Raw genomic sequence first — 14,343 nt, 5'->3', positions numbered from 1 at the left:
AACACTTCCTCCTGAACCCACCTTAGTACAACTGTGCCCCTCCCAGCCTCCGTCACAAAGCTCCTGTGCACCCAGATTCCACACTGTCCACCCCACAGCATGCTTGGTGAGCCCCTGAACTCCTCCAGCTGCCTTTCTGCTACATTCCACCTTCCCAATTCTCACTGGACAGCCTAGGTACTTCCACCTCTGAGGGGTGGAGAGAAGGCTCGGCTTGCAGATGCTCACTCTACCTTCACACCGTCCGGCTTCCACTGGAACTGGGCCTTCACTGCAGTTTTTTGTCACATTCCCATAACCAGCCCTCAGCGTGCAGGACCAGCCGCCCCAAAACATCTGCCGGACAACACGCTTGAACAGACCTACGTGCTTAATTGTCCAAGAGCCCATACTGCCAAACATGTATACAACTCAACAACAAAAGAAAACCCACTTAAAACCATGGCAAGGGTCTGGAATCGGTATTTCTCCAAAGAAGATATGCAGATGGCCAATGAGCCCGTGAAGAGCTGCTCAGCATCACTGTTTCCCCAGGGAAACAGATCAAAACCACAAGACTCCACCTCCCACTGTGAAGAGGTTGTCTATCCAAAGTTCAGAAAACGGCAAATGTGGCAGGCACGTGGAGAGGCTGGGGCCTTGCACTGCTGGGGGGATGTGAAATGTGCAGCTGCTGTGGGGACACTAAGGCAGCACAAACACTGGGGTCGAGAGTCCCCTTCTGGTTATTATTATTTTTTTTAATAGAGGCATGTTATTTATTTGTTTGTTTGTTTTGTCTATACATGCACTGGGTACAGTCAGAAGCGCGGGAGGGTGAGAGAATTCACCAGAGCCAGAGCGGGGAGCAGAGCAGGCAGAAGGACCGAAGGACACTGCTGAGGGGAGCAGCGGGCGGCAGGAGAGGTCTGCGCGCCATGTGGGACCCTCCTCCGGTGGCCGGGGAGCAGCCGGGGATTGAACTGGAGCCGCAGAGGCCGCGGGCAGCTTCGCAACCCAGCGCTCAACTGCTGCGCCACCGGGGAGGCCCCCCTTCTGGTTATCTATCCAGAAGAATTTGAAAGCAAGGTCTCCGGGGGCGCCAAGCACACCCCCACACGTAGCAGCACCATTCACGACAGCACAGGGGGCACAGCCAAGTGTCCACGGCAGGAGGTGGGCAAGCGGATGTGGTCGACATGTGGACTGGCATCACATCACCCTCAACAAGGCAGGGAACTGGCACAGACCACACCGTGGGTGAATCTTAAAAGCCTGGGGTAGGTGAAACAAGCCAGTCACTGAAAAACAGCATTGCACCATAGCACTTGCATGAAGTGGGCAAAGGAGTCAGATTCAGAAACAGCAGGAGAAGGAGGCTGGGGGTGGTGAGGCTAGGGGGGTGGGGTAAGGCTGTGGAGAGGATGCGGCTCCGCCGGCTGAGGGCTGGAGACTGCTCACGTGGCAGCGCAGCATGCACTGCTGGGCGGTACACTTAAAATGGTGAAGCGGTCAATTTTATGTGTATTTTACCACAATTAAAAAAAAGAACACAGAGTTAATTAATGTCTGCAGCTACTTACAAATTTCCCCAAATCTGGCACACCTGCCCCTGATGAGCTGGGTAGCATTAGGATGTATCTCCGGGTTGTCATCACCCACCAACCCTCAGCTCACTCCCAGACCTGTCTCCACTGCAGCTGAGGGTTTCATCCCTATGACTGACCCAGGCCAGGAATGACTGGGACAGCAGTTTCTGGGGAATGAAAACATGTAACAAGGGGCTGCCTGTCAATTTTTTCTCTTCTCCTCTCTCCTCTCCTCTCCTCTTTCTTTCTTTCATTCATTTATTTATATTTATTTATTTATTTATTTATACAAGAACCGGGGTACAGGCTAGATGCACAGGAAGGTGAGAGGATTCACCAGAGACAGAGTGGGGAACAGAACAGACAAACTGATGAAATACACTGCTGAGGGGAGCAGCGGGGAGACAGGAGAGGTCTGCCACACCATGTGGGATCCTCGCTGGCTGGCCAGGATCGAATGGGCACTGCAGAGGCTGTAGACAGCTTCACAGCGCTGTGCTCACCTGCGCCACCAGGGGAGGCCCTGTCAATGCTTTCTTAAAAAACTTTGAGCTTTGTGATTTCTTGTTGAACAGCAATTTAGCTGAAATGTGGATGTACATTACTGATATAACAAAAACATTGTGGTTCCCACTGCAGGCTGAAGATGGCACCCGGGGGCTCTGCTTGGGCCGGGGAATGGGATAACGTATTTTGGTTGAAAGTCTCCCTCACTTCTCCTGGTTTGTACCCCAAAATTTAAACTACCATCTGTCAGAGACAATCACGAGGTCTATCACTCACACACGCATGTTTCATGGAGAAACCGACACAGAGCTGTGTTGCACACATCCTTACCTGCACAAGCGTGTCCAGTGTGAAGATGTGCTCCCCGCGAACATTGTAGAACTTGACCATGGCGCTCTTCAGCAGGGGGCCGTTGGGAAGGTCACCAGGCTGGCTCTGTCGTTCGACACCAGCGACAGCCAGGAGGTCGCCCTGTGTGCACCACTGAGCCACCACCTCTGAAACACAGAAGTGAGCACGGTCAGCACTAGCAGCGACCCACTCCCAGCTTCCACGTAGGTAGTTTCAAAACAGAGAGAGATGCTGAGAAAAACAAAGGTTGTTTTTTGAAACCGGCCATCAGCTATTTCTCTAAATACACACTCTATTGAAAATAGGGGTTTGTTACATGGGTTGGGGGTGCAGTTCCCCCAAAACAGAACTCAGTCAGGTGAACACCACAGATTACAGAAAGCTGGCACATTAACCATCGCTCTCCAGCAGCAGCACTTCTGTGATGGGCCTTGCTGGTGGAGAGCACAGGTCTTTAAGGGGATAAACCTACAAGGACATGGTACCTGCTTTTCCCACAGCTTTTCCCACACGCACCCCCAGATGAGATTCAGAGCATGTGCGAATGTGTGAAGTAAAAGGCAAACCAAGAGCAAAGTCTCAGTTCACATTCACATGACCTCTGCATGCCGCTGGGCTGAGTGCTCAGGTGAGGGGATGCCTTATGTGGAGGCCCTGACTTCTGTCCAACACAGAGTGATGTTGGGGGGCCTGGAGGAGAAACTCTTCTGTGGGAGCAGTGCTGTTGGAGTTCCGCCCACCTACCAGCTGCGGTGCTGACACAGAACAACCAGTAAATGGTTTATCCAAGCTCAACGTGAAGAAATTGCTTATTTCTTGCTCGTAAAACAAGTTATTCATACTAATAAGATTTACAACATAGTTTTTCTCCCCATGGCCCTGAAACTGTATCTGCTTATGCCAAGGTCCCTAGAGAGGCCAGGGGGATTTGAAGATGTTCACACAGGGAGGACGCATTTCCCAGCTGGGTCTGGAGTTGGAGAGCTGCTGCCATTGGGTGCAGGTGACTGCAAGCGCCATCACCCATGGGTGAGCACACCTGACTCTGATGTTGACGCCAGCATATTCTGAGTCACAATGTCCTTAACGTCCTATGAAAAGCAGATAGCAGTCCCTGTTGGCTGTCCAGACCCAAGGAAGCGAAGCTGCTCCTCAAGCTAGGCCCAGACAGAAACCAGGGAGATGGATGTGGCAGAAGCCTGAGCCGAAGCAGCTACGAAGCCAAATTAGAAATGCCACAAGTAAAACAGTGAAAGTATCAATAAAAATGTATGGGTTTCTTTTTTTTTTTTGGGCGGGGGGCAGGTTTAAGGTTAAGCATAAACCAGAAAATAAAAAATGACTTCAAAGAAAGAAAGAAATATCCAGGTATGTAGGTTTCTTTACCAGATGAGAGGGGAAGCTGAGTGCGCTTTGGGGGCCCAGGGGGTCCCCCATGCTCTGGTGAAAAGCCTGACGGTGAGACGTGTCTTTGGAAACTCAAGACACCTGGGAACCTGAAGCGGGAGGGCCTGGCCAGCACGGGGCCATCACGGCCACTCTGGGATGCCAGCACTCTGGTGCCAGCTCCTCCGCTGGCCCGCGTGGTCAGTGGGTAAGCGATTACAGGCACTGCTCTGTCATTGAATTTTGTCACAAGATGGTTTTTCCCACCAAAAAAAAGTGGGTCATTGCCTTGCGGGCTGACCTAGACACGCCGCCCATTCAGAGATTGCCCGAAGAGGAACAAAGCCCAGTCTGGGCACTCCAGGGGAGTCTGCTCGCCAGCTCAGCGCCGTCCGTCTGAGGGAAGAATGAGTCTGAACGTTCACAAACGCTCAGGGATTTCTTTATATTTCAGTTACAAAGCTGTGTGGGCTGTGACCCACAAGGCAAGTCACTCTTTCAAAGGGAGTGTGATCCCACACCTAAGTGCTGTCTCCTGTTCTGAGCATCAGGGGCCTGGCGGCATCAATGGGCACAGCTACACGTGTGGGGTCCCGTGATGTTTCACCCACGCCAGTCCTGGGGTCCTCTCAGCGCGCCCTGGAGAGAACAACGCAGGAGCGGGCAAGGAAGAAGAAGCCCGGACTGTCCAAAGCCAGCCAGAGGCGTGCGTGAGAGATTGCAGAGGCTGAATCCATAGGGCTGGAAGCTAACGTCCTCACAAATTAGCACGGATGAAGGGAAAATCAAACACAGTGGTTCTCAAATAACATCATTTTGTTCAGTGTTGCTTTGCTGTAACTTTGATGAGAAGGAAAAAATCCTGGCCAACTTGGAACAAAGGGACATGACTGAGGACCACCTAGCCCTGCCGCCAGCGCCCAGAAGACAGAAGTGACCCCAGGAGACTCTCTAGACCCCACGAGGACTCCACCTGCCAACCTCGGCGAGAGCCCTGTGTCCCACTGGCCCTCCGCGTCGTCACTGGTTTCCTGCCCTAGACACGTAAAGTTCTTCCTCTTAGTTGTCGCTTCTCTAATGGGCGAATTTATAGTGACCATCTCAGTCGTTCAGCACCATGAAAGACAGACAACTCAGAAAAGAACTCAGAGAAAAACCACGCACTCACCCGACAGCCCACGGTGGCGTGAGGGAGCGCCTCCCTGCGGCTCACGGCCCTTGGGGGGGGGGGGGGACCAAGCAGCTCCCGACTAGCAGAGTCCAAGCAGCAAAATGGGGCACACACCCTCCCCCCCCAAAGCAGTATAATGCTTTTCTAAAACCATTCTACTGTCTCAAAATAGAATTCAGAAGTGCCCGGGGAGGGGCACCTCAGGCAGGGGGCGTAGTCCAGCCACAGCCAGCACGAAGCACATGGACCTGATTCCCCAGATCACCCAGGGAGGACACGCAGCACCAGACCCCACTCTCTGGTCTGAAGGACGGCTGTGGGGGTCCGGCCCCACTAGATCAGAGTGGGGTCACAGGGGCCCCGTGACAGGAAGGCTGACGCCAGCCTGGGAGTCCCCACCGAGAGCTCTGTTCAAACTGTAACAGAACTATTCCTCCAAAGAGCTCCTCAGGATCCCCGGGGTATGAGTCCCCCAAGCACAGACTCCCACAAAGGCCCGAGTGCCCACGTCCTCTTGTGGTGGCAGCATCCATCCACTAGGCAGCCGCACGTCCAGCCACTGACCACGCCATGCCTCGGCGCAGCAAGTGGGCCGCCGTCCGCGGGGGACCTGACTGCACTTCAGCTCCTCGGTCAGCCCTAACACGCAGACCGTGCGGGCCCTGCCTGTGGACGCCCGGGCCAACACCCACACCAGAGGGTCACTCCTATCGCAGTGGGAAGGGGTGACTACCAGGGGCTCCTCAAGACAAGCCTTGTCAGACAAGCAGAGCAGAGGAAATGACCTTTGTTAAGAGACTCCACTTGGCCCCGAAGGGCAGTGCTGACAAGCAGGAGTGGCCCCCGGCCAGACAGCGAGGTGCAGCGGCCGCATCTGTACCTTTCAGCCCTGAGCGGATGACGGTGGGAGACAAGTCGTCGTAGTTGTTCATCAAGCTGATGTCTCCTGAGGTGAAGCTGACGGTGAGCAGGGGCTTAATGTTCTGCACCGGGATGGGATACGCAGCTGGACCATCTGCAGACAAAATCGTGGCGTGAAAAAGGGGCCACGAGCACACACCCCACACCGTGTCGACAGGGCCACAATCCTGCAGAGTTCCCTGACTCTGAGCTCAGGTTCTGACTTGGGCCTCACCCCACGAGGAGCCCTCTCACCACCCGGGAGCCACATGGGCCCCAGAAGATGCTGACCAGAAAACCCTGGGAGGAGAAGCAGGTAGGGCGGGGCGGGACTCCTGGGCTCTCATGTGTGGTGGAGGATGTGTGTGCAAAGCATTAACTTGAGCGCTAATGTGGTCTGTGTTTATAATGACGTATACAGGTAAATCATTTAAATGTCCCATCACGTGGACAGATGGTGTGAAGAGGAATGAAAATATTTTCGTAATCCTAGTCCAACAGAGACGAGCTGCTTTCCAACACGAAGTGCTCTCTCATTGAAGGTTACAGGCAGTGAGCAGCCTCAGCGCCCACCACTGGCTCTCTCTCTGGTTTTTACCACAGGAGCCCCCAAATCTGGAGAGAAGGCTGAGGGTGTATGTGGCTCAGGAGGAACCACGCTACACCCGCCGCACGCAGCCACCATGAAGAGGCCTGCTTCCCGAGCCCAAGATCACTCACTGGCATCAAGGAAGGAGCCACGAGGGACGTGTTCTAGATTCTGCCTTGTATTGTTTCAGAGGGTGAAGTCAGGCTCTCCCACAGGCCTGGGGAGAATCAGGAGGCTCCTGCAGGTTTCATACCCACTCCGAGCTCCTCTCGGACAACTACCCCGGGGCCTGCCTTTCGCCCACAGAGGAGCTAGTCATGCCCTCCTGTGCTCACGTGAGGTCGTCGGGGTATCTACCTTGTGCTTGAACTCCCCAGGCCACCAAGGAAAACCCTGCCCCACCTGAAAAGCAAATCCTGTCTCCAACGTGCCCTACTGCTTCCATGGAGGGCAACCGGGCGCGGCCAGAACTAAATTCTATTCTTAAGACTCACTCTGCATTTGCTTTATAAACTGGGTCTCTGGATCCTAGTCCTTCCAGTAATGAATGGGGGTAGGTGAATCTACATTCCATTTAGTAAAGTCCTGTTTTAAAAGTAAGCTATGTCCAACGTTTGAAAACACTGACTGTTTACTACATGGCTGGAGAAATGACGGACACCTCACTTGAGGCTGGGTCTTCCTAGGAGGGCGTTACCTCTCCAATGGCCTGACAGTGCTAAGAACACCCTCTCCAGACTCATCAGTCTGGAAACTCTGTCAAGGCTCTGAATTCTTTTCATGGGTGAACACTGACTTCTCCTTAAACAAACAAATACGCATGTGCATGCTGCTGGGAAGCAGAAGATAGTATCTCGTCTGGGGAAGGAGGGAGAAGACAAAAGGCATGCACCCAGGCACCACTGGAGCAGGCGCTCACGGGGAGGAAGTTTTAAATCTTTCCCGAATGGGCCCACTGTAGGGTGAGCATGTGCCAGTGTCCAGGAGAGGCAGAAACCAGACGGCCTGGAGTGTGGTCATGGGGCCGAGGACAGCCATACTGCAGCCACGCGGCACCCTAGCCAGCTGCCTGTCACTATTTCACAATTCAGCTTCCTTTTTAAGAAAAAGGCGGGGGCGAGGCACTGGTGATGGGCTGAGGCTCCAAGTGGGCCGCACCAAGCTCAGACAGACCCCGGTGGTGACCAGTGCTTACAACAAAGGCTTCTGCTTTGGGGGGATCCCTTTTGGGGGTAAGACACTGCAAGGGGTGAAGGAGGCAGGAGTCTGAAATTATCCCCACTAAGTCTGAAATAACCCTTCATTATCAGTCCAAATGTTAAAAAACTTGGATGTCAACTCATCGAAGCTGATATTGCTGCGAGGCTTTTAGCTTATGGGGGGTGTCCTTCGTAGCTGAGAAAGAGAAGTGTCTGCCTGAAATAAAGAAGATGGGGGCACAGACACCAGCCGGGCACCCTGGCCTTCGCCTTCGCCACGGGCTGAGTTAATCCCTTCCTTGCATAACTAAGGCTGCAGCTTTAATAACATTAGGGATTTGGAATGCACATATTAAGTTATATTAATAGCACAGCATTTTTCATCTTCAGCTCTCTTTATTCTCACTAAGCAGCTAAGCCCCACAACACCCCAGGGACATGGAAAGGGTCATAAGTCTCATTTATAGCTCGGAAAACCGAAGCCAACGGAGCTTCATCAACCTGACTGGGGGTTTGGGAAAAGGCCCAACAGAAAACACAGTCAAAGAAGAATGGAGATGAGCCGGTCCTCCAACACCTCCTATTAGAGAAGTCCCCCCAGGAAGGGAGGGAGCGGGGCACGGGGACTCGGGGGCATTGCCCTTCCTCCTGGAAGTGGGGTCACTGTCCTCCCATGCCCTCTGGTCCCGCTGGCGGAGCGAGCTACCTTGCGGGGGTGAGTAGTCGTCGGAGTCGGTGTCGCTTTCGCTGCTGTCCTCCACCAGGAAGGCGGGGTAGTTCCAGGACATGCCGAGGATGCCTGCGGACTCGTGCAAGAGCACGTGGGCCAGCATCCGGCCGTGGCAGTCCATGACGATCACCTGCCCGTCGGCCGTGCCAAACAGCACCTGCAACCAGGATAGCACCCTTGACTGACAAGGGAAACACATCGCCCCAACGGGCTTGAGAACGCCGAAGGACAGGCCCGTAACCCAGGGAGCAGGGAGCCCCGAGATGCCGAAAAGCGGGACGGGCCTTCCCCAGTGACACTGACTCAGCCACTGCCTCCTTGCTGGGGCGTTTTTGTTTCCTTGCTTTTGAGTTCTGGCTGGAGGCAGAGGGTAAAGAAGGGAAGAATGCTCACTCCTGTTTCTGGGGAAGAAAGCAGCAGCAGAGGTTGGTTATTAAAAATTTCTCAGATTTGGAAGGAAAAAAAAGGTAGGTGTATGTTTGACCAAAGGGAAAATGTGTCTGTTATGTAAATGTGTTATCTAACTGCACTTGGAAGAGAGGCTCCTGGAGCCGTTAAACGTGTTATTTCCCGGAGAACAAGCATGGTGTTAATGACCGGCTAATGTTATCATGTATTAATGATGTTCGTAGCTTCAGTGAGGTTTACTTTGAGCTGGGCACTATACTACAGGCCTTCCCCCACCAGCTGTCAGAACAACCCTGTGAGTTAAACGCCTGTCCTGCTGGCGTGAGCGTGGGTGGGCCGAGGCCCGGCTGAGGATGCTCAGGAGAAAGCCCCAGCCGAGGCACAGGGCACATGGCCAGGCAGAGGGACCAGCAGGGCCAAGGAAGGCTGGGTGTGGGGACCCCTCCATCAGAGGGGCAGAAGAGTGTTCACAGCTGCTGGAGGTCTCCCTGCCAGGTAGGGTGTCACCCAGCTGGGTGTCCCTAACCAGGAGCCCTGGATGGTCCAGGAAGCGGGGTCCCTCTGCCCCCGGAGCTTCCATGTTCTCTCCTGTCTTGTGTGGCGGGTTGCGTGTTAAAAGCTTAGTATCTTCTGTTCTGAATGGGACTTATTTATCCCTAAGCAACTCATTGAGACAATGGCACAAATTATTTCTATTTCACAGGCGCAGAAACTAGCTGTGAGGGGACAGGCAAGCAGACAAAGCCCTCAGCTGGGGTCAGGCCAGGCAGGGTGAGCACACGGGAGGGCGAGCAGGCTGGGGCCTGCACAAGGGAGTCAGCGACGGCCTTCTAGGTCCTCACCTCTTTCTGCTTTTAAGACTTTGACATTAAGCTGCCTGCTGCTGTACCCCGGCTCCTCACAGAGCTTGGGGTGCACAGTATGCACACAGTAAATATTCATTGCTACATGAAAGTCAGTAATAATTAAAAGGCAACTTTAGGACAAAATGGGATGGTAAAGGTAGATTATTTTGTAAGGGATTTACAGAATTTAGAGCTACTCTAGAGTAAATCAACTGCTTTATCCCATATCCCTTTAAACATGATCTACATAGAATTTCCAGGGCTGATGAATCTCAGTATTCACCCCCTTAAGGAAAAAGAGACTAGGCCATGAGGCACACCGGGGAAGTCACTCTGGGCCAAGTGGAGTGTGGGGGTGTCCACAGAGAGCAGGATCTACCGCCCACAGGACCTTGCACGACACGGATGGTGGGGGGCAGTGCAGGGAGCAGCGGCCGCAGTGGCCACAGCGGCTCAAGCCCTGGAGGAGGCAGGTGTCCAACGCATTCATAAGCGACAGTAACAAACAACGGACATGACTCGACTTACATATTTTAAAAGGGAAAAAGTATGGGGGCAAGCCCACCATTAAGCCAACACTTCAGGCGACACCCCCAGCAGCAGGGGCTCCCCCTGCTCCCCACCTCACCTGCTGAAGGGCATGGTGAAGGGCAGCTTCGTGCTCTGATGCCAGGGCATGGGTATCATCACTTAGGACTCCGGCTTCTAACCAAGACTACCCATGGTGGTCTATGGGTCAGCAGATAGCAGCTCCTGACCAGGTACCGACCCTCCCATGACCAGTGCCCCGCAGCTGCTTCCCACTGACCATGCCAGGCGGCACACTTCTGGGGACACAGAGCATGTCTGCTCACGCCCTGCTCCCCAGGCCGTCACGGGGAGAAAATGCCTATGCACCGGAGCCCCGGGTGACGCTCACACCTCCGCGCTTTAAAGCGGAACTAACACTGGACAACAGAACATATACATCCTATTCTGGAACCAAGGACTGGATGAGCTCCCCATGTTCGATGTCACACAGACGCAGAAAAGGACAGACTGCCAGCCCCGCAGGGCCGCCAGCAGTCCCAGGCACTGTGGTCCCGGGGGGGCCACGCTCGCGCAAGCAGCAATACCTGTCCAGCAGCAATGGCGTGAGCCACCCTGTCTGGAACAGTGTGTTGCAGGTAACTGAAGAGCACTGATGCGACATGAAATCGGACTTTAAAGATCTCCGGTTACAAGCTCTCCCGTGCCTGATCACAGCCAACGAAGATGAGACTAAGGGGAGCCAAAGACGTCACAGGCACAAGGCACCATCCTCACGGTGCAGCCACCAGGCCGGCCCGCTCTCTCTCCTCCCGCTCCGTCAATCCCGTCAGTCACGAATGTACTCTGGTCATCCAGCCAGCTCCTCCCGCCCCCTCCCACCTCTCCCCGCCCAAGACCCCCCCAAGCTCCGGACCACACGTCAACTACCCACCCGCGTGTCAAACGCCCCCAGAATGGACCTCTGCGGGAGCAGCGCACGAGCCCCTCCTTCCCGCAATGGCACACCAGGCTCTCCTCCAGCAGGCATGGTGGGAGTTTTATCTCCAAGGTCCTGGAGAGACCTGCAGACATCGTGCGTGAAGGCTGGGGCCTCCACAGAACTAAGCTCACCCTGAACTCCGCTCCGCCCCTGCACAAGTTTCCCGCTTAGGGCAGTGCGGCAGGAGGCCTGCCTGAAGCACTGGCCTCTGTTCAAGCTTACTCCCAAATGAGCAACGCCTTTCCTTCTACCTACAACTATAAACCGATCGCAGATGATGAAAATCCCTGTCTTATGCCTCTCCCGCGGCTTCCAACGAGGGCTGCAGGCCGTGTGGCTGTGAGGGCGGGGACAGTGCTTGCTCCCCAGCTGCCCGCCCAAGAACTGAGCAGGCTGGTAGGAAGCCATGGGCCCTCTGGCCATCTGTCTGTCACTGCAGGACAGTTTTTAGTATCACTTAATATCTATCATCTCTTCACTTTGGTGTGTTCCACTACTACTGTTAGATGCATTTCCATATTTTAAAATATAACAATTATTATCAGTAATTTAAACTGAACTAAGTTACAAACCCAACAGGGTAGGAAGAGGATATAAAATCATTCAAAAGACTTGTGCTCTGGAAGCAGCAGTGCTATCTCCTCAGTACCTTATCTTGGGGCACTGGCACTCGAACCTCGACTCCTGAATAAAGACCAGAGTAGGAATTTCAACTACAAGAGATGCACGCTCCCCTAACGCTCACCTCTTCGCGGCAGTTTGGTGAGCAGGGCTGGGACTAGTCCAGAAGGAGCTGATTTTCTCCCTCCATTTATTTGCTTTCATGATTTGAAGCTGGGGTGGGGGTGGATAGAAAAGTGAGTACAAATCCCTACCAGCAGCCTCAGCCTGGCGGTGGGGGGAAGGGAGGACAAGTGTGATGTCTCAGGAGGAACCTTGGTCCTGAGCTGCCACTGAGGCACCACTTTGGTTTCGATGACCTCTTGGATGGGTCTCAGAACATTAGTTTTCAAATGTGCTTCAAGGACAGATTTGAATATCCTGCACGAGAGAAACTGTTGCTGATATCAGACAGAATTGCTAGATTAACAGAATATTTGAAAAAAAAAAAAGGTGAAATGTAATTTCACAGTTGACTATAACAATGATTTCTAAAACAGCTATTTTAAGACTTATTCTGATAAATATGGGAAAGAAATCTCACCCAAAAAGTCTATAATAAAAAATTTGTACCTTTGGGCTGAACATGTAATTTTGAAGTTGTTTCATCTCTCCAGGGCAGAAAAGACCACATAGAAACTAACCCACAAAAATGAGAATATCCTACATTTAAAATTTTTCAGAGGAGGAGATATTCTATCTGCCTAGGCATAGAATTTAATATTAAGTGATTCCCATTGCTAGAACATTCTGTCCCATTTTAAAGTCTATTTGCCCCCGTACAATACCTACACGGTGTTTAGGTAGTCAGCTGAGTTACTCCAAACACCAGCAATTCAGGGACCAGGAGGAGACATTTCCTTATAGTGAATAAAAAATTCCTTACAAATAAAAAATCATGATTCTATATATTTTGGTTTTGTCACGTTTGACTTTTTCTATCAAGGAGTGACCTGATTTAAGCACTTCGATCATAACCATGACCCGTCTGTCAAGTATCAGTAAATTACTTTTCATTCATAAGACTGTGATGACAACAACATGTTTTTAGCTGACAAGGCAAAGAGTTACACTGTTATCTGTTGCCTCCTTTATAAATCATTTCCTATCTTATAGTGTAAGACAGAGAAAAGCTCCAGAATTGATCTCCCATGCAAGAGATGTCCTTTAAAGCCATGGGCTAATCCAAGTCCCAAACAAATTATTTTAATCTGACAAGAACTGTCTTCAAAGGAAAGAGGCGGTGTGATAATGGCACTGCGGTTCTGGAAGGAAAAGCCACATTTTGAAGACATTTATGTTGAAGTATGTTCCAGGGAAAGGACATGCCATCTGGGATCTGCTTTAAATACAGCAAAGAAAAGAGCAGAGAGGGGCAAAAAAGCAAAGGTGGCGGATGTGTGGGTTGTTCATTCCAGTGACTACTGATCTATTACTGAACTTTTTTACGATCCCTTTTTAAAATTACAAACATTTGTAAAACCCCAATGAGTCCCCTATTACCAGGAGGCTCCTGGGGAGTTAGTGGCTCTCCTTGAGCTCTGTGTTAGTCCTTCGATCATAACCTTACAGTTAAAAAGTAAACGAATAACTCTTCTTTTCAACTGACTCGTGTTAAAGTTTTGAGCATGTGGCAGTTCCTTCCACATCAGTATATATCTCTGAGAAGACTGTACAGTGATTTTAAATGTGTACTTGTTTTACTGCTGGGATTAATGTTCTGAAGACGCAGCACTGCAATGTCCCTTCAAGGATCCTGCCACACTAACTGCTCCAGTCCTGGCTGCCACACTCCCAAGGGGAAATGAAGGTCAGATTTCTTGCAAAGTATATACACCTACAAATGGCTTTTATTTCATAGACGCCCCAGTGGTACAACAGGCACTTTCATTTTTCTCAATGTTGTCCCCACCACAGCACCAACAAGATTTAATGTCACTGCACAAACACGGATAGACTGAGGGTCACCAAGCCCATCAGCAGACACCAGCCAGCCAATCAGGATAGACATGGTAAAAATAAAACCCACCTTGTGTATGCAAAAGGGAAGAGAATAAACCTCATCTCTTCCTAGGCTAAAAAACACAGACATCAGTATGGGGGCAGGAGAGATATCAGCCCCTTCCACCTGTGGGTGCAAGATACAAAAATGCAAATTCGTATCTTGGGGCTGCTTAAGCCATATGGACCTAGACTCTTTCTACTCCATCTGAAGTCGTCCCTAAGAAAAAGAAATATTAGGTCTATTTAACAATGCTGGTGTTTATAAGTAAAACTTACCAGCACTTACAGAAAACTAAAGTGCAGTTTAGCCAAATGATATATTACATGAAGAATTCTCCTCTCACACCAAACAAATGCCTTTGAAACAAGGGCAATTTCTACAGACTGTTTTTTAAAACAGGGAAGATCCCCTTATGTAGATATTTAAAATATAATCGTGATTACAATGCTGGTCAATTCTGTTACATTTTTTTCATCTACCACATAAAATGACGTCTATACAGTAATAGTCTCTA

At 51.5% G+C, this 14,343-nt stretch overlaps 1 protein-coding gene across 2 annotated transcripts in view; it reads right to left on the bottom strand.

The window, feature by feature from the left end:
- TULP4 (TUB like protein 4) overlaps positions 1 to 14,343 on the bottom strand; it is a gene marked incomplete at both ends in the record, with an annotated part of 95,102 nt that overhangs the window by 22,047 nt on the left and 58,712 nt on the right. For both annotated transcript variants that reach the window (XM_084229063.1, XM_084229064.1), the window contains 3 exons: positions 2,406 to 2,572; positions 5,864 to 5,998; positions 8,378 to 8,558. In XM_084229063.1, coding sequence (XP_084085189.1) covers positions 2,406 to 2,572; positions 5,864 to 5,998; positions 8,378 to 8,558 — 483 coding nt within the window. The remainder of the gene's footprint in view (positions 1 to 2,405; positions 2,573 to 5,863; positions 5,999 to 8,377; positions 8,559 to 14,343) is intronic.

This window comes from Talpa europaea (assembly GCF_964194135.1).
Source record: "Talpa europaea genome assembly, chromosome: 2".
NCBI classification, from domain to species: Eukaryota; Metazoa; Chordata; class Mammalia; order Eulipotyphla; family Talpidae; genus Talpa; species Talpa europaea.
The sequence above is the reverse complement of the archived record's forward strand: the minus strand, read 5'-3'. Positions and strand labels throughout refer to the sequence as shown.